This window comes from Maniola jurtina, chromosome 13 (assembly GCF_905333055.1).
Source record: "Maniola jurtina chromosome 13, ilManJurt1.1, whole genome shotgun sequence".
In the NCBI taxonomy this organism is placed as follows: domain Eukaryota; kingdom Metazoa; phylum Arthropoda; class Insecta; order Lepidoptera; family Nymphalidae; genus Maniola; species Maniola jurtina.
Window position 1 is genome coordinate 2,964,060 of NC_060041.1, and position 21,542 is coordinate 2,985,601.

General features: G+C 34.0%; 1 protein-coding gene across 2 annotated transcripts in view; it reads right to left on the reverse strand.

Annotated features, from left to right (window-relative positions):
• The window catches only part of LOC123870957 (ras-like protein family member 10B), a 61,203-nt gene that overhangs the window by 12,272 nt on the left and 27,389 nt on the right, over positions 1-21,542 (reverse strand). Inside the window, exon 1 of one of the 2 annotated variants that reach the window (XM_045914471.1) lies at positions 2,493-2,620. The exons of the other annotated variant lie outside the window; for it this stretch is intronic. Coding sequence (XP_045770427.1) covers positions 2,493-2,580 — 88 coding nt within the window. The 5' untranslated portion in view covers positions 2,581-2,620. Of the gene's footprint in view, positions 1-2,492; positions 2,621-21,542 lie in introns of those variants that run through there. 2 annotated transcript variants of the gene reach the window in all.

Genomic DNA, 21,542 nt, shown 5'->3' on the forward strand with positions numbered 1-21,542 from the left:
AGTGTCTCGAATGTGCCTCGGATTCAAATCGGACATATGACTTAGGTACCTATGACAAAGATGTCCACAATAGCTTGGATTTGGATCAGAGATCTGTGTCTTTCTGTTTATAATAAAGAATATTCAACAAACACACTAAACTTTGATGACTACTGATAACAGTCGCAGTAATAAGCACTGTTGTCATTAGGAGCCCCAGGATTGAATTATTTTTTGCAGTTACCGGCTTTTTAGGGTTCCGTAGCCGAATGGCAAAAAACGGAACCCTTATAGATTCGTCATGTCTGTCTGTCCGTCCGTATCACAGCCACTTTTCTCCGAAACTATAAGACCTACTGTTGAAACTTGGTAAGTAGGTGTATTCTGTGAACCGCATTAAGATTTTCACACAAAAATAGAAAAAAAAACAATAAATTTTGGGGGTCCCCATACTCAGAACTGAAACTCAAAATATATGATAAAACTAAAAAAAATATATGATGTACATAACCATGCAAAATACCAACGAAAATTGGTTTGAACGAGATCTAATAAATAGTTTTTTTTAATACGTCATAAGAAATTAAAATGTGTTTAAATTTTCAAAATAAGATAACTATACCAAGTGGGGTATCATATGAAAGGGCTTTACCTGTATATTCTAAAACAGATTTTCATTAATTTTTATGCATGATAGTGTTTGATTTATCGTGCAAAATGTCGGAAAAATAACCGAGTACAGAACCCTCGGTGCGCGAGTCTGACTCGCACTTGGCTGGTTTTTGATTACAGGACGGCATCAGGTAGACGTTTATCGGTGGATGACAGTGACGACGAAAATCGCAGTATTGGGCTAGCTTGAATCGAATAATAAGATTGGATGAACGTACCACAAATTCCGTGACAAAAAAATGTAAGTCTGGGAAATAAAAATATCCTTTGATCTAATCCCTTTGTAGGTTTCCCTTTGCCTTTGAAGAGTTCCTGAAGATGTTTCGATTAATATTTCGTGCAGAGCTATGAGAAATGGTTTTTGTGATTTGTTGATTTGAATGGTTTCAGTTTATTTCTACAGTATTTATTAAGAGCCCTGTTTATGGAAGCGACAACTCTTTTGTTGGTAGGTACTAAAATAGTGCTGTTTCCACAGATGAAGGAAATAACGTTATCTGTGCGTGTCACCCTTTCCCTCTAACCGCACCTCAACCCGTAGCGAAAAAATCGTAAGTCTATGTCTCAACCCCAAGAGAGGGCAGGTGAATAAATTTTGCTTGACATACAAGATCTTTTAGTCAAAAACGGAAAGTGAAAATTCGAATCACCGGGACGGATTCGAAAATTTGCCCTAAATTATTGATTTTTCAAGGGTCATATCTTTCAAAATAAATATAATTTTATCAAATTTATTATTCTAGGGTATAGATAGTGGAGAGATAAATCGATATCTGGCCTAGAATGTCAAGTCTGTCAATCCACATTTGGCCAGCAAAGTTCTTCCTATTGAGATCCAGCAAGTAACTCGGTGGTTGCTCTCTTCAAATATTCAATTTATACTTAATTATAAAATAAAAAAAACAAGGATCACTTTATTCGTCTATGAACAAAGGCATTCAGACCACCCGTTGTAGGTACTTAATGAATTAACCCAAGCCATAAGAATATATTGTGTGGAAACGTGGAAATAACAATATTATTGTGGGCAGGAAATTTCTCTTTTTCTGTTACTTTTCCTTATTGAAAATACACGTAATTGCCTACATAGCGTAGCTTATGTACAACAAATCTTGAAAAATACGGAAAACTAAATATTATCACACTAATATTATAAAGGCGAAAGTTTGTATGTGTGTGTGTGTGTGTGTATGTTTGTTATCCGTCTAGTAGTTTTTGCGTGAAGGAGTCACGCAAAAACTACTAGACGGATTGGGCTGAAATTTAGAATGGAGATAGACTATACTCTGGATTAGCACATAGGCTACTTTTTATCCCGGAAAATCAAAGAGTTCCCACGGGATTTTTAAAAAACTACATCCACGGGAACGAAGTCGCGGGTATCAGCTAGTTAGTAAATAATATTACAGGGATTTCTCATAGCAACCAAAGGTCATCATAATCATCATGATCAACCCATCGCCGGTTCACTACAGAGCACGGGTCTCCTCTCAGAGTGAGAAGGGTTTTGGCCATAGTCTAACACGCTGGCCAAGTGCGGATTAGCATACTCACACACCTTTGAGAACTTTATGGAGAACTCTCAGGCATGTAGGTTTCCTCATGATCTTTACTTTCACCGTTAAAACAAGTGATATTTAATTACTTAAAACGCACATAACTCCGAAAAGTTGAGGCGTGTGCCCGGTATCGAATCCCCGACCTACGATCAGGACGCGGACGTCCTAACCACTAGGTTCTAAGGTCCAAAAGATCATAGAACCCAAAATAATTATATAAGTAGATACGTAGTCTCTTATGAAAATTAAAAGAAAGACGCCAAAATTCAAAGTAAGACATACCCAAAATTTTTGTCTGCTTCGTACAATTCCCTCGAACATTATTCTCGTCTTCTTTTTCCTGTTTTGATGTATTATCCAATCTATTCATTTCCGAATACCACCCGAACTTACACTCCACGCATATTTATTGATAAACATTATTGTTTATGAAAAAAAAAATACCAATATGATAATAATAAATTGTCTATGACATTATTATGTATCTAACTATTTTTGAATAATGTTGAAATATACACATTTCCCTGTTTCGAACTATTTGAATCACTTTTCAGAAAATTGTTATCATTGGGCATTACACGGATAAAAGTTTTTTCATAAAGTTTATGTTTTTTGTTCCATCGCAGTTTTATTTTCTTTAAATTAAGAATGTTTAGTTTTTATTTTTTTATATAACCTATTATAATTTTTATAGCTAAGTATATATTATAGTAAATAATTTTTCGTTAAAAATTTAAACTTTTAGAGACGCGAAGCTACGAACTCTTTTATTTATACGTTCCCAAAATTCACTTTGAAGTGTCCGAAGAGGCTTTGAAATTGGCAATTTTCTTATGGCTTTGAAACACGGTAACGTTATTTTCAGCTCTCGTAAATTTTGGCGGCAAAATTCAACGAGAGGGATGCGTCCGTTCTACGGGAGGAGATCTCATCTACTACCGCACTAGTGCCTAGCACTTTCAGTAAATTGAACATCTCACTGTAAGCTTGGGATGTTTATGGGAATATAGATCTTATGTGATAACAGAATAAGGGTGATATACGAATGAATATATTAAGGGTGAGATCTCGTATTTTATGCAATTTTATTACAGTGTAAGGGAGTCTGGCGCCAAATGTATCTTTCCTAGAGATCTCGAAGGTGACATGGCCTGGTTTTTACTTAAAGCAATGTTTGGATAAAGGCTGAAACGAACAAAGCGCGAGACGACACCGCGACGCGGCGCATCGCTACTGCACGGCAACACAGTACGCGCATGAACGCTTCCAAGGTTGAGATCTGTAAAGCGCATTTTGACTTTGCTCAGACTTAAGACACTGTTAAAACGAGACAGCGTTATACCACTCATCATCATCATCATCATGATCAACCCATTTCCGCCCCACTACTGAGTACGGGTCTCCTCTCAGAATGAGAAGGGGTTAGGCCATAGTCTGCCACGCTGGCCCAATGCGGATTGGCAGACTTCACACACCTTTGAGAACATGGAGAACTCTCAGGCATGCAGGTTTCCTCACGATGTTTTCCTTCACCGTTAAAGCAAGTGATATTTAATTGCTTAAATTAAATTAATTGAGACAGCGTTATATCACTAGCATAAATGATTTCGTTTTAACTGAAATTTAAGTCTAAGCAAAGCAGAGTACGGTCAGACATTGAACTATATTAGTATAAAGGCTATTTCAAACAAAAATCGTAATCTATGAAGCTTTAGAATGACACTGGTCATGAAGCTGTGAGTAAAAAGGAGTTGCAGCCGCAAAAATTTTACTGTTCAGAATGACCAATGTCTAGTGCGTTGTAACTTGCACTATAAAGGTGCCCACGCACTTGAACTGAACTGCAACTGAACTGCGCGTCGCGGCAGCGCCCCGCACGATATTCTCTCCAGCCGCGACGCGCGGCAATGACGTACGCGCGTCTCTCGCGAGAGAATATCATGCGGGGCGCTGCCGCGACGCGCAATTCAGCTGCAGTTCAGTTCGAGTGCGTGGCACCTTAAAAGGTCGTTGGTCTAAGTTTAAAAGAACCTGTGACAAATGATGAGGACGTCCGCCTCCTAATAGTAGGTTGGGGGTTCGATCCCGGTCACACAAAAATTAAACACTTGCTTTAACGGTGCAGGAAAACATCGTGAGGAAACCTGCATGCCTGAGAGTTCTTTTTTGCAGAAAATTCATCGAAAAGCGTACTTATCATTCATTTTCAAAAATATGAAGAAATTACAACATTGTTTTCCTTGTAATTGATCCTAGGTCATTTTGAATGCCCTAATTAAAATGGATGACCAGATCCATTGAGAAAAAAGATAATGCCCAGATAAAAAGGTATAAAAGTAGATAGACAGCATTAAGTTGTGTTGGAAGCTCGCCAAATTAGAGAGCGAACGGGGCACCTTTGCGGCGACTTCGCAATTCTGTTTCATTCACAGTATCTCCTTTTCCTTTAGCGTCGTAAATTTTCTTAATAAATTCTGTTAGGAAAGTCGTTAGAAACTCGGTTCCTATGCCCGAGGAATCCTTAATTGAATATGAATAGGCAATTTATCGGAAAACTTAACAGACTCAGAATATATACCTACTCGTAGATGCTACATTTGCGTCGTTATTCATAAAAGCTTAGAAAACTATTAAAAAGGTAGATTAGAAAGGTTCTTACGCGACTTTCCAAAAAAAGGAGTATAATGTTTTCAGGGTTCATTTAGGTATGTGATGTATGTACCTATGCATGTTTCTTTTTTCCACCATCACTTCCAAAAGCCTGAACAGATTTGAATCCCTAATGACACTGGCTATTTAAAAAAATGTAATAAGAAGCTGTTTACATGTGAAATTTCTTACTTTTTGGTTCATTTTATAGCAGAAGCAGTATCTAGCATTATTAACCCCCGACCCAAAAAGAGGGGTGTTATAAGTTTGACGTGTGTATCTGTGTGTCTGTGTATCTGTGTATCTGTGTATCTGTGTATCTGTCTGTGGCATCGTAGCGCCTAAACGAATGAATCGATTTTAATTTAGTTTTTTTTGTTTGAAAGGTGGCTTGATCGAGGAGTGTTCTTAGCTATAATCCAAAAAAATTGGTTCAGCCGTTTAAGAGTTATCAGCTCTTTTCTAGTTTTCTTGTAGAAAAGAAGGTTAGATAACCGTTAGGTTCTTAATATTATGTCAATTGACAAATGTCAAGCTGTCAAGATGGACGTTGCCTAGATATACATTATTATTTATTTGAAAATGATGTTTTGCAAAACTCAGATACTTTGGATCCAAGTCCAAGTTAGTTAGTCCAAGAAAATCGGTTCAGCCGTTTGAAAGTTATCAGCTCTTTTCTAGTTACTGTAACCTTCACTGGTCGGGGGTGTTGAAAATTTTTAATTTACACTTGTTTTTAAATAGCTTGTCAAATGTATAAATTATTTTGCTATTTAGTTTCTTATATTGTTTTGTCTTTGTATATTCCAGCGTCAGCTTATAACCCAACATTGAAAAGTTGCCAAATTGAAGCTAAGGTAGGTATCAATGCGACAACTTGAAGCGAGCTTGCAATTTTGATACTACCTAATAGAATATTTATGAAAATCCAACCGTACAGAATGTCACCCAAACTGGGTTTAAATTTTTCCAAAGGAAAAATCTTGTTATTTCTTTAGAGTATTTTTTGAAATTCTTACTTCTGAGATTATTATAAACATCAAAGTTTGCTAGTGAACCTTGTTTTAGATTTGTGTTTTTATTAATAACTTAGCTTGAGAGCTTGATCGCTTTAATTTTCAAAAAAAAAATAGAGTAGAATATTTTCATTTTACTCTAATTTTTTTTTAATAATAATAATTATAAGTTCCTATGCCTATGCCACTCATCTAGCGTGCTTGTACTATTACCTACTATATGTCCATATCTGTGCAATAAAGTCATACCCGATTTGTTTTTAACCCCCGACCCAAAAAGAGGGGTGTTATAAGTTTGACGTGTGTATCTGTGTATCTGTGTATCTGTGTGTCTGTGTATCTGTGTATCTGTGTATCTGTGTATCTGTGTATCTGTGTATCTGTCTGTGGCCTCGTAGCGCCTAAACGAATGAACCGATTTTAATTTAGTTTTTTTTGTTTGAAAGGTGGCTTGATCGAGAGTGTTCTTAGCTATAATCCAAAAAAATTGGTTCAGCCGTTTGGAAGTTATCAGCTCTTTTCTGGTTTTCTTATTACTTTTATCCCAGGACCACCAGAGGTTACGTATTTTCTGACACAGGAAATATGTACGATTGAGTAGTGTTAGTAAGTACTAAGAAAGCATGCCTAGCCTACGTGCTAGCTTGCTTAGACGCCAATGCCAGATGCCAATTTTCAGGTATCTGATAATCAAGGTACATAAAAACATTACTTACCTCACGTAAATTCGCCAAACTGATTTTTACGTATATTTTAAGCAATATCCTTAAAAATATGTCGCCAATACTCCCAGACACTTCCCGCGTCGGCCGTATTGCTTTGCAGACGCTTCAAAGCTCCCAAAATAAGTAATTACTTAACTGCACGTAAATTCTGATGCTCCATTTTTATATATGTCCACCAGACAACTATTTAAAAACCTTTTACAAGAAGACAGACCGATCCAGAGGGCCAATCATCCCCTAAATTCAATTTTAATGCCTCTGTGGGTTTGAGCGCGAGGGCATCATTATCTACGCGCATGAGACTGAGTAAGACATGTATTAGGATATATTGACTTCTCTCTCACTCTCTTATAGTTTACTTATGTCAATTAATTATTAATATTAAAAAAAAATCTGCTAAAAATTAAAAAAATTGGAGAATTTACGTGAGGTAAGTAATGTTTTTATGTACCTTGATTACCTGATACCTGAAAATTGGCCGTCTAAGCAAGCTAGCAGGTCTGTAGGCATGCGTTCTTAGTACATAGTAACACTACTCAATCGTCCACATTTCGTTCGTCAGAAAATACGTGACGGCTGGTGGCCCTGGGATCTTTCACTATTGTAACAGAGGTTCATAATATTATGTCAATTGGCAAATGTCAATTTGTCAAGATGGACGTTGCCTAGATACATAATTATTTATTTGAAAATATTGTTTTGGAAAACTCCGATACTTTGGATCGTAGGCGCGGAGTTTCTAATTTATAAAATATTATAATCACAGTTAAACGAGAAAACATCAATTCAATTATAATATCCAACCATCGATGTATATGGATAGGCCCTTAGAAGAAAAAAAATGCGCTCACAAGTTAAAGAGAATTGGCAAAAGTCTCTTTATCACGCATCAGTCGGCCGCACACGCTTCATCGTATCGCACGTGTTTTTGACTGTCGAAAATGCCGTCATGTGCGGTCAAATCTTGCAAAAACCGTACGGAAATCCATCAAAAAAAAGATGGAATAACATTTCACTCGTAAGTATATCGTTTTCTCATTTAATTTAACGTATAAGCTGGGTATATTTTTAATTTTGCTATGATTAAATATTTGCCGCAAAAATATCGTACAATTGGAATACAGAAAGAATGGAGTCGTGTTATTTTTTTTGAAGTAAAACTTTTTATTCGCGTATGACAGACTACTTATGATCATGAATATATTTAACTATGATTGTATGTTTGTAAGTATTTAACTATGTATGTTTGTATATAATTAACTGTTTTACTATGTATGTATATCTGTACTAGTAGACTAGCGATGTTTCCAATATTCGCATCCTCACCCGCAATTGTGAAGATTACGCATTGATTTGGGCATCCACATCTGCATCTACAATAATAATAATCAATGCGGATAGTCACGCGGATGCGGATGTTGCAAGTCGCGAAAACTATACATGTATGTTTGAGTGTATACATGCTTATATGTATTTTTTATGTATTTAACTATGTATGTTTATGTATGTGTTTAACTATTTAACGATGTGTGTATTTTGTATGTATACGTCGTACGTATGACGTAGTTATATTTTAGCGATTTTGCGGGCTTCCGCATCCGCAACGGCGAAGCTGCCGCATTGATAGAGGGTTCCGTACTACAGAAGTTTTTTTGGTTATGGTTTATATTATTACATATTATTCGTGAAAATTCTTTGTTAGATTCATTACATGCTCATATCTGCACTAATAATATTTTTAACGCAAAAAAAAATTGACGAAATATTGCACAAAACAGCTCCATTCCATCCTTGATCTTTTTAATAATAGAGAGTTGACGCTCGCGTCAAATTCACTGACGAATTAAATGACGTAATATTTATTTTTTTATAGGCTCATTTTTGTAAACGGATTTATATGGGAATGGCATATCCTTATACATCGATGTATCCAACAGTCAACCAAAGGCCACGAACAATCAACCCAAACCCAAACCATAGTCAAACTATTTTTAGGGTTCAGTAGGTATCTGTAGAAAAAAAAAGATGTTGTAGGTAGCCTCGACTGTTGTAGTCGCGTAGGTGTGCATGGCACCATTAAATATCGTAGGAGGCGATGACCCTCCGCGCGGCTGAGGTTCCCGCATCGTAGTCGCTTTGTCGCGCAGGTTTGGATGATGCATTAGGCGCACCTTCTTTTTATTTTATCTGCTTGAACTCAGCTTATTTACTTTGACAAAATACGTTTAAAATTCATCATCATCAGGATCAACCCATCGCCGGCTCACTACTGAGCACAAGTCTCCTCTCAGAATGAGAAACTACCACACTGGCCAAGCACGTATTGGCACACCTCACGCACCTTTGAGGGAGCATTATGGCCAACTCTCAAGCATGCAGGTTTCCTGAAGGAAAACTCCTTCACCACTTCGTTGTCTGTTTGTGTGTCCGTCTGTCGCATCTTTCAAGAGAATCAAAACTTATAAATTGGGTACTTCCCGTTTACGTAGAATCATGAAAGGCAGGTAGCAATATCTTATAGCCCAAGCACTCTACTCCTGTGGCCCAAGTAAAGAGAAAAATCCGACAACTGAATTGTCATTACATAAAAAAAAACTTGTACGGAACTCTTCATGTGTGAGGCAGACTCGCACTTGACCGATTTTTGAAAGTTATGTCAAATAAAAATTTGACATGCAATAACAAACAAAATGAAATACAAGCCACTTTATTCCTTATTTCATCGGGTGAAAGTCGATTTCAATTTAATCGTAGGTATATCTTGAAAAGCGAACTATTATACGACTACGTAAAATGGGTACATTTTTAAAGCAACGACATGTTAGAAACAGATACTTCGTTTTGGTCGTGTTAAACTATGTGAGTCATTCAGATAATTCTTGATTTAGTGATGTTCGGTCAAAAATATTTCATGGAACGTATAATTAACATAACATTGATGTTACTTTTGAAGAGATATTAGCTGCCTTATTGGATTTATATTATTATAGAAATTGGGTTTTAGAATGGCACAAATAAACGGTAATTTTATGAATAAAGTTTAAAAAGCGTGAAATAAAAATTAAATTAAAAATTTAAAAAACCCCCGACACATAAACCTCTAAAAAGTAAAAAAATAATAGGTAAATATGTATGGGCCCTTTAAGAATAGTATAAATAGTAAAGTTTTTATCCAAGCGTTCGTTGCGTCGGGGGACCGCTAAAGACTATTCTTTCTACAACAGATGACTTTCATGGTTTATCATAGGTAGCGGTCCCCTGGCGCAACGAGCGCTTGGATAAAAACTTTACTATTTATACTATTCTTAAAGGGCCCATACATATTTACCTATTATTTTTTTACTTTTTAGAGGTTTATGTGTCGGGGGTTTTTTAAATTTTTAATTTAATTTTTATATCAGAAGGAATATCGTGTATGAACTTTGGTGAATTAAAGCTTTTCTCACTAACTTTGACTACAATATAATCTGATTCATACTTATAATATATATTGTTAACTGGCTGATGACCAGGACTTCGTCCGCGTGGATTTAGGTTTTAAAAATTCCGTGAAAAAAGCGTGAAATAAAAATTAAATTAAAAATTTAAAAAACCCCCGACACATAAACCTCTAAAAAGTAAAAAAATAATAGGTAAATATGTATGGGCCCTTTAAGAATAGTATAAATAGTAAAGTTTTTATCCAAGCGCTCGTTGCGCCAGGGGACCGCTACCTATGATAAACCATGAAAGTCATCTGTTGTAGAAAGAATAGTCTTTAGCGGTCCCCCGACGCAACGAACGCTTGGATAAAAACTTTACTATTTATACTATTCTTAAAGGGCCCATACATATTTACCTATTATTTTTTTACTTTTTAGAGGTTTATGTGTCGGGGGTTTTTTAAATTTTTAATTTAATTTTTATTATGTTTCAGGAGTTGTATTCAAGTATTTCGTGATGTTTCCATCCGGATCGAGCATCAGCCTATAACTCTCGTCTAATGGTCAGATTAACACAGCGATTGCCATTAGACCGGAGCAAGGCGTTCACTCTAATGGCACAAGATTAAAGCCATTTAACTCGCGCTTATGAATAAAATATTGCTCTTACAAATTAGTGCAGCGTTCTATCGTTTTCTCTCTTTAGTTTAAGCAGTATTATAGCAAAGGTTCGTGAGGCTGACCTGGTAACAAACTGGCAAAACTTCAAAGCATCACCAGCACCGTAAGGTTGGGTCCGAAAAGTTTGGGTCGAACCCGAGACCCCCGAACACGAGACCGACAAAACCAACTAGACCATCATTTCTTAACGCTTGACTTCATCACATCACACTAATATTATAAAGGCGAAAGTTTGTGTGTATGTGTGTGTGTGTGTTTGTTACTCCTTCACGCAAAAACTACTCGACGGATTTGGCTGAAATTTGGAATGGAGATAGATAATATCCTGGAAAATCAAAGAGTTCCTACGGGATTTCGAAAAACCTAATCCATGCGGGCGAAGTCGCAGGCATTGGCTATTACAGTAGGTATAATAATACAATTGGGCAATTTTTTGGTGTAAGATAAATCAACCATACTATTATTATTACATATTCATACAGAAACCATAGCAACTTTTTACTCAGTTAACAAAACCACAACGGCAGACAAAAAAAGATTTATTTTAATAAAGGTCTTTCTTCTTTATTCGCCACATTTTAATTATTGCAGAGATGAAGTCGTCTCAGTCCAAAAGAGGACAAGAGTTTCAACAGCCCTCCGCACGACAAACATCTCACCTTGCCTCGTGAACAGCTCTTGTCATAAGAGTTTTTGACAAAGTACCCTCGGTGAATTATTTTAGACAAGATAATGCTTTTTTATCCATCTACGGAAGGGATATGATATGAACTTCGATCAATAATGTTATAGATATATCTACAGTCCATACGAAATATAAACATTTAATAAAAAAAAAACGACCAAGTGCGAGTCAAACTCGTGCACCGAGGGTTCCGTACTCAGGTATTTTTTCCGACATTTTGCACGATAAATCAAAAACTATTATGCATAAAAATCTGTTGAATGTACAGGTGCCATTTCATATGATACACCACTTATTGTAGTCATCTTGCTTTGTAAACCGAAAATACTAATTATTATCTGTTCATGAACACATTTTTTTTTGGATTTTTCCCTCTACTTGTGCTATAAGACCTACTTACCTGCCCAACATGAATCTAGGTCAACGGGAAGTAGGTACCATACCATATAGATTTTCTTGACAGACACGACAGATGGATAGACGGATTGTCGGACAGACGGACAGACGGACAGACAGATAGACAGAGGGACAGACAGACAGACAGACAACAATGTGATAAGGGTTCCGTTTTTCCTTTTGAGGTACGGAACCCTAAAAAAAATTAAAAATTTGCAAAAAAAAAAACAACAACATGGCCGCCATTAAAATAAAAAAAAAATAAAAAAAATACGGTACGTAACTCATCGTAAGCGATTCCAACTCACTTTTTAATTCTTAACACTAAGTGATTAATACTAATTAATAAACTAAAGAACATATAACTAAAGTCCACAACAGAATGGTTAATGTTTTTCTGATTAATGATGAGACTTTATTTGATGCTAATTTTAAGTCTCTGACGTGTTTTTGTACGTCATATTTTACGTTCACCTTCGAAGAATGGGCAGTAAGTATGGGACGAATAAAAGTAGTAAGGGATTCGCCGGTTCTGCCCCAGGCCCTGGCCCCCTCCCATGCCTCGCTGCCTCAGCCCCCTCCGTGCCTCGGTCAAGATCGAAACCTAAAAAAAAAAAAAAAAAAAAAAAAAAAAAGGTTTTGGGGTACGCTGAATCGATTGCGCTCACTCCCGACGTCGTATCTCTAACGGTTGCAAAGTTAGCTTTTCGAAAAACTAATCCCTAGTTCGTTATCTAATTGCTTAATCACCTACTAATGACGCTCTATTGTTCGCTGGCTCGTTGCTTCATTCTATGGGTTTTAAAGGAAACGCATGAATCATAACTACTCTTTATTAGCCTTCAAATATTGATTTAAATAACTCACATAAAAATATATCATTCTCTACTGTATTTCCATTGAATAAATCTAAAAAATCTGAACTTGTATAGTAACCCGTAAACATGAAATACAAATACATTATACAATATTCCCCACAAACTGATGTGTAATCATTCTGTATCCGCCTTGTATTGAATTGCCATATTCTTGTATTTCTTTCCAAGAACTGCTTATGATATTTTGGTGGTGCTCGTCCAAATGAATCAAAATATTGTCCAACACCATTTGTATCTATATATATGGCTATCCAATGCGATCCTGGTTTATAATCGGGGTCTAGATTGCTTATTAAATAGGCTGGTGTTTCAACATAAATCGGTAACCGGTTTGCGGCATACACATTGTCTTGCAGACTTGGGTGGATTCTTCTTAAATATGTCTTTATTCCTATTGTATTCATATTACTTCAATACTACTGATCTTATCGCTGCCGAGGATCATACATGAATGGGACGTAAGACCATGTTATTTCAGATATATTATAAATCATCATCATCATCATGATCAACCCATCGCCGGCTCACTACAGAGCACGGGTCTCCTCGTGAGAAGGGTTTTTTGGCCATAGTCTACCACGCTGGCTGAGTGTGGATTGGCAGACTTCGCACACCTTTAAGAACACTATGGAGAACTCTCAAGCATGCAGGTTCCCTCATGATGTTTTCCTTCACCATTAAAACAGTGTTATTTAATTAAGTACTTGAAACGCACAAGACTTCGAAAAGTTAGAGGTGCGTGCCTGGAATTGAACCCCGACCTCCGATTAGAAGGTGGACGTCTTAACCACTAGGCTATCACAGCATAGTCTTATTAAAAATAATGGTCCATAACTTAAATAAAAACAAAAAATATTTCTTGTATCAGTGTTTTATTACAAACCTTAATAATAATGTAGGTACAAATTATAACTTAATCTATTTACAGAAATTAGGTTCCTTAGCTGCTATAGTCCACGCTTACATTACGATTTTTATCAATTTCAATAACATTGTCAAACTCTGCATATACGATGCAGTTTATCGTTTCAGGAATAGCTGAATCAAAGCGAACTTCTAGCCTCACACTACCGTGCTTTATAAGATTCCAATGACTAGAGTGAGCTGATAAATCAGGAGTTAAATCGAATGCTAAGAGACAATAGCCTTTTGCATATTGTTCCCTAGATATTCCGTTCCCTTCATTTAAAAAATGGATTCCCGTGCCTGAGAATAACGTATGATAGGCTGAACTGAAAGTATTATCATCGAATGATGGTTGCAAAGCTTTTGAAGGTATTTGTTGGCCATCAATATATAAACTAAATGTATTCATATGATAATTTTCAAAGTTGAATGGATTTTTCGTAAGAGTTCCATTAAATGCTGCGTTGTTAACAAATCCGACAATACATCTTTTAGGAACTTGACCAAGAAAAATATTATCGAGTGTTTTACCCTGAACCCCTGAAGGAATTGTTAAAACTTTAACTTCCGCTCGAGTTATTGGATATTTTGCAGTAGTAGATGCTAAAACTTTTTGATGTGCAAGTAATACAGTCAGAGCAAGTAGTACAGACGCATGTCGATTAGTCATTATTCATTCCAGGTATTTGAAATTCTGTAGGTGCGTCATTAGAAAATTCCAACAATACATCTTTATCTAGGTAGTTAGCTTATCACGTTACTTTTGGCTTTGTTCAATAATTGTTACAATCATTAACCACATTTTTGAAATATTGATTACAAAACCTTTTTCGATAATATGCTGTTTAACTAATTGTTATCGGTGCAAATACATTCTTCACTAATGATAATGGCATTGGTTTTACTATATAAGCTCAAAATAAATAATTTCTGCCATATTTACTACCTCGTTTCAACTGAAGAGTACTGAGAGAGTACAGTTTGACTTTAAATCTATATTGTGTTCATACAAGTGTTTATTAGCAGTGTGTGATTAAGAAGTGTCGTGTGATAAACAATGGAGGTGAGTGTGTAATTTATTTTCTTTTAGTTCCCTTTAAATTAATGTAAATATTTATGATATCAGTATGATAGTTTATTTTTATTGTTACAGAATATATCGTACTCCCCTTGCAACAGTCAAGAAAACAATACATATAAGCAATATTACTTTCCTGCGAATTTGGTAGAAGAAGAAACACAAAATTTGCTCATAGATCATGAAATGCCATCAAAGAAAATGAAAAGGAAATCTGAAAATATAGACATTTTTTTCGAGTCATCCCCAAAAAATAAAAACAAAACTAGTTCAACAGTAGCTCGAGCTAACAAAGATGGCAGTATATCATATATATCTACGAACTCCAACGATGGTGCGACAGCCACACATCTCATTAAATTAGAGGTGTATGACCTAAAAAAACTAGCCAAAATACCTCAGTCTCAACACTGGAAACATGCTAATGTAAAAATCAAATATTATACAGAAAAGGCTAATGGAAATTTTGCGAACACGAATGAGATAATTTATAATATTACAAAAGAAATCGCAGAAACAGAGGGTTGTAAAAAATACTCATTTAATAATTAATAACTTAATCTGTCATTAGTAAACTACCTCACATAAATACTTACCATAATTTAATTTGTGAGATTAATTCGACGTAACACTTATACAAGCAGTATAAAAACACATTGTAAATCCTATAGTAATGTCAGTAAGCCACCTGGTGCTGTTAATGTATAAGTCTCCCTCTGTGGTCTTATAAACTGGTAGCAATGGAAGATACAATTGAGAGCTGTGTTAGCTCATTTTTCAACACTTCAATTAATGATGAGGAACTCATTGAGGCTTTGGATTATTGTGATTTACTGGATCCAGCATATGATAATGAATTGTATAATATGTGTGAAGCAATTGATTCAATCATGTAAGTATTTAAGCATTATTCTTTTTAAAATTATATGATGTGTATTATTTATTGTTTTTATATGCTTCTATTTTTTATTTCTAGCCCAACTAAACAGAAACTTCAAATTGGTGGAGCTTTAAAGCGGTCCAATGATTCCACAGTGAACAACTCTGCGAAAAGAGTGAAATATAACGAGGGAGCCTCAACTTCATCTGTTCAATACTCAGAAAATAACTCCACTACACCATCTGCATATTCAGAAGGTAATAAAGTGAAGTGTGATATTTGCAATATTTTTATAACCAAAAGGTATTTTTCTAATCATTTAAAAAGTAATTTACATAAAAATAATCATTTAAAGTCGCACCCATCATTATCGAATGTTTCTGTAATTGATTCAGCTTTTGGACAAAGAATAATAACGTACATGATAAATAGTAAAAATGATGATTTATCGATTTTTAAGACCCCTGAATCATTTTTGAATTCATTAAAAAATTATATTTTATTCCTAGTTCAAGAGTCGATCAAAGAACATACAGTTTTTAAGGTAAACTTCATTTTACACGCAGACTTTATACAACAAACCAAACAATTGACAAATTCATTTGACTTTCAAACATCAAACTATATAGTTTTCCGTGGAGACGATCTAAATATTTTCCTGTCATCATTATGTGACACTTTTAAAAATAAAATTAGTTCTTTTGAAAGAAAAGACAGTGGCTGGAGTTTAACAAACATAAAATGCTTACATATGAATGTAAATAAATTTAACCCGCTTCGTGGTACATCTTATATTGATTTACCTCAAGATATTAGAGCAAAAAAAGCGGTGATAAATGTTAAAAATGCTGATTATATGTGTTTCAAATGGGCATTACTTTCTGCTTTATATCCTCCTGCTAATAACAAAACCGATAGAGTCTCGTCATACAGCATGCATTCAGATAAACTTAAATTTGATGGTATATCATTTCCAGTCAAATTAACGGATATACCTAAAGTTGAAAAGCAAAACAATATAAGTGTGAATGTTTTTGGCTTAGAATATAATAAAGAAAAGAAAAATCATAGTATTGTAGGTCCCCTCTATTTTACAAAATCTCGAAATAGTACTCATGTTAATTTATTATTAATCTCAAATCAAACAAACTCGCATTATTGCTATATTAAAAACATGTCACGACTAGTTAGCAAGCAAATTTCAAACCAAGAACATGCCATTTATTTATGTGATGGGTGTCTTTTACATTTTCCTACACAGGAGAGATTAGAAACCCACCAACAAAATGATTGCGTTCATATCATTACAGAATTACCAAACAGTGAACTATCTAAAAAAAATTGGTTTGGACAACCATCATCAAACAATAAAATAAAGTTTGATAAGTTTAATAAAAAGTTAAGAATACCATTTGTAATATATGCTGATTTCGAAGCGTTTTTAAAACCAATAAATTCATGTTCAAACGATCCCTCTAAACCTTTTACTGAGAATATTCAGAAACACGAAGTGTATAGTTTTGGATATTATATTAAATGTTCATACGATGACAGCCTTTCAAAATATGAAACATACAGCGGTCCAGATTGCACTAAAGTATTTATGGAACGACTCTATGAGGACATAAAACTAATATGCAGAAAAAATAGTTTTCAAAAACGCCCAAACCCACTAACAAAAGATGATGAAATAACTATTGCAAATTCTCATAACTGTCACATATGCGAATCAAGACTGAATGGAGAATCCATTCTGGACTTTGACTGGCATACTGGAAATCTAAGAGGTGTAGCACATGAATCATGTGTGGAAAAATATCGCGCTCCCCGTCATATTCCTGTAATTTTACATAATCTTAGTAATTATGACGCACATTTCATTGTTCATTCATTAAATTTTACGGAAGGTGAAATCGAAGTAATACCTCAAAATAAAGAAAGATATATTTCGTTTTCAAAAATATTAAATGTTAATAACCAACAGATAAGTTTGAGATTCATAGATTCTTTCAAATTTTTGCCGTGCAGTCTTGATCAATTAGCAAAAAATCTCAATGACGATCAATTTAGATCGTTAAAAAGAAACTTTCCTCATAATGATGACTTTAGTCGTTTAAGAAGAAAAGGTATTTATCCGTATGAATACATGACTTCCATTGAATGTTTAAAATCATCATCACTCCCATCTCAACCTCAATTTTACAATTCGCTGTCTAATTCCCATGTTTCCGATGATGACTATAATCATGCAAAAGATATTTGGAGTCATTTTTCTTGTCAAAACATGTTAGATTATTCGAATCTGTATTTGCAAACGGATGTTTTGTTATTAACGGATATATATGAAAATTTTCGTGATATTTGCATCAAAACATACGGATTAGATCCAGCTCATTATTACACAGCTCCAGGTTTAAGTTGGGATGCCATGCTTAAATATACTCAAATTGAGCTAGAGTTATTGACCGACTATGATAAAATAGCTTTTATCAAAACTGGGATCAGAGGAGGCATATCTCAATGTAGCAATCGTTATGCAAAAGCAAATAATCAGTTTATGGAAGATTATGATAAGGAAAAACCCAAATCGTATCTAACATATTTAGACGCTAATAATCTTTATGGTTGGGCCATGTCCCAGTATCTTCCAACAGGTGGGTTTGAATGGGTAAACACTGAAACAAACTTTAAAGTATCAGACACATCGGATATTGGCTTTATTCTTGAAGTCGATTTGGAGTATCCTAATGAACTTCATGATTTGCATTCCGACTTACCTTTATGCCCTGAAAATCTTCGTATCGGGAATTCTAAAGATATCAAGTTAGTACCCAATCTTAATAATAAAACGAAATATAAAATTCATTATAGAAATCTAAAACAATGTCTTAGTATGGGTATAAAGTTAACTAAAATTCATAGAATATTAAAATTTAACCAAAGTCCTTGGTTACAAACATATATAGATTTAAATACGAATATGCGAACTTTGGCTACTTCAGATTTTGAGAAAGATTTTTACAAATTAATGAACAATTCCGTTTTCGGCAAGACTATGGAAAATATCGAAAAGAGAGTCAATGTTAAAATGTTAACGCATTGGGAAAATCGTGGTAAAGTCTTAGGGGCACAAGACTTAATTGCTAAACCTGAATTCCATAGCTTAGCCGTTTTCAACGATAACTTGGTAGCAATACAGTTGCGCAGAACCAAATTAACTTATAACAAACCAATTTATTTGGGTTTTTGTATTTTAGACATTTCTAAAACTTTAATGTATGAATTCCATTATAATTATATGATAAAAAAATTTAACAAGAATATTAAGTTATTGTATACAGATACAGATAGTTTAATTTATCAAATTTTTACAGACAATTTTTATGAAGATATAAAATGTGATCTAATTAATTATTTCGATACATCCGATTATCCACAAGATAATATTTACGGCTATCCAAAAATAAATAAAAAAAAGTTAGGATTCTTTAAAGATGAAAATAATGGGAAAATTTTAAGAGAATTCGTAGGATTAAGATCAAAAATGTATGCACTGGATGTGGACCATAAAACTTTTGCAAAAGCAAAAGGAGTAAATAAAAGTGTCACAAAAAATATGACCATGGAAAATTACAGATCGTGTCTACTTGATAAAAAAATTCAGTATTGTAATATGCTAAGATTTCGATCCATCAAACATGCGATTTTCACACAAAACATTAATAAAACTTGTCTGTCGTATAATGACACCAAGCGGTATATTTTACAAAATGATATTGACACATTAGCTTGGGGTCATTATAAAATTAGTAATAATGTGATATTTTAAGAAATGTAGTGTAAGGAATTTTTAATGTAATTTGATGTGTCTTTAATTTATTTATTTTTTATTTGTAAATATTTTAAGGAATTTTTATTGTAATTTGATGTGTCTTTTATTTTATTTTTTTACTTGTAAATACTATATAGTTTTAAGAAATTGATTTTAACTTTCGTCTTTATATGTATTTTATTACAACTTTCCTCTAGTTCATTTTTGTAAATAGATTTAAAAAAAAAAAATGTTTAATGTGATTTATTTCTTTTTGATTTTTATTTTGTTTCATAGAACTTTTATTCCATTGTATATAATGTATATTAAGTAAAATAAAATGTTATACTGTCACTGAAATGTCTCAGTCTTTTTTTAAACCTTTCAAGTAACACACGTTACAATGTTGTGTTTTATTCATCCATTTACTGCAATCGTAGCTGGTCCAAGTGGTTGTGGAAAATCAAATTTTGTTACAAATTTCATAAAATATGTGAAAGAAATTTGCAGTAGAGACTTTGCTGAAATTACTTGGTGTTATGATGAAATGCAACCACTATATAATTTATCAAATGTTAACTATCATCAAGGAATTCCTGATCTTACAATGTTTGATGGCAAAGATGCTCACCTTGTTATAATTGATGATCTTATGAGAGAATCTGATGGTCGTATTGTAGATATTTTCACTAAAGGTAGTCATCACAGAAACTTAAGTGTTTTTTATATTACTCAAAATTTATTTCATCAGGGAAAAGAACAAAGAGATATATCTTTGAATTCAAGTTACATTATTTATTTTAAAAATCCTCGTGATAAAACACAAATACGATACCTATCAAGACAAGTGTCACCAGAAAATTCAAAATTCATTGAGGATGCCTATAAGGATGCGACAAAAGAAGCACATGGATATTTGATGATTGATCTGAAACAAGATACAAATGACATGTGTCGAATTAAGTCAAAAATATTTCCCTCTGATGAATGTTGCGTCGTATATATCCCACCAAAAGATTATAAATATTTAAAGAATCATCAAATTCCTATCATTTACAAATAATGCATCGAAGCCTAAAGACACATAAAGAGCTGCTACAAGCGTTGCATACACTTAAACCTAAATATCAAAAAGCATTATTAAAATCCTGTGAAGAAGAAGAGATAAATTGCATTTGTGAGTGCATTCACAACGTATTACAAGGTAAAGTTCCACTAGAAGATAGACGAAAGAAAAAGTTAAAAAAATTTAAAAGTATACTTCGCACTTTGGTTCGCAAGGGAAAAAATAAACTAAGAAAAAAGATATTGATTCAAAAAGGAGGAGCATTTTTACCTTTAATTTTGGGTTCTATTTTGAGTGGATTAGTATCATCTATAGTTTAAAATGGAAAATGCTAAAAAAATGTTGCTTGTTGAGCCTAGTTTTATAGAAAAACTAAAGCAGCATACCAATACTGAAAATCCTATGTCCCGATTAGATGCAGAAATGCAAAAGATTTTAAATAGTAATATCGAAGATCGGAAAAAATGTATTTTATATCTACAAATTCTACAAAGATACCTACATTTTACCGAAGGAGAACGACAACCTATCGAGTTGCCAATCATTACTGACAATATAAATGAAACTAAGAGTTATAAAAATAACAACATGGAAAATAAAGACTTAGTATCGTTCGAGTCACCAACAGCTGAAGTGAAGGAAAATAAAAATTCGAATGAACATAGTCAACCACGTTACTCAACAACTCAAATACTAAGTCTTATACCAAAATCATATTTGAAAAAAGGTGAGCTGTTATTAAACTTGATTTCTTTGAGTAAAAATACAATTTATTGGGATGGTGATGATGGTACAGTGATAATTAATAATGAAAAAGTCCCTGGAAGTAATATTGTTGATCTAATTAATGATTCGTTGAGACCACTAAAAAAAAGTGATCCAATAGGTTGGGAAAAGTTTGCCAAGGCATTACATGCAATCAAAGTACCATTGACTTACATCGGAAATTCTAAGAGGTCGGATTTTATTCATCAACTTCAGATGAAATCACTCGAAGGGAACTCTACATCTGATGAAAGAACTTTAAATACTCCACAAGGTAGTGGTGATAAATATATTAAAAAAATTAGGAAGAAAATTGATTGGGAAAAATGGACCCCTTATTAGAAATTAATAATATATATTATAATCCAAAACAC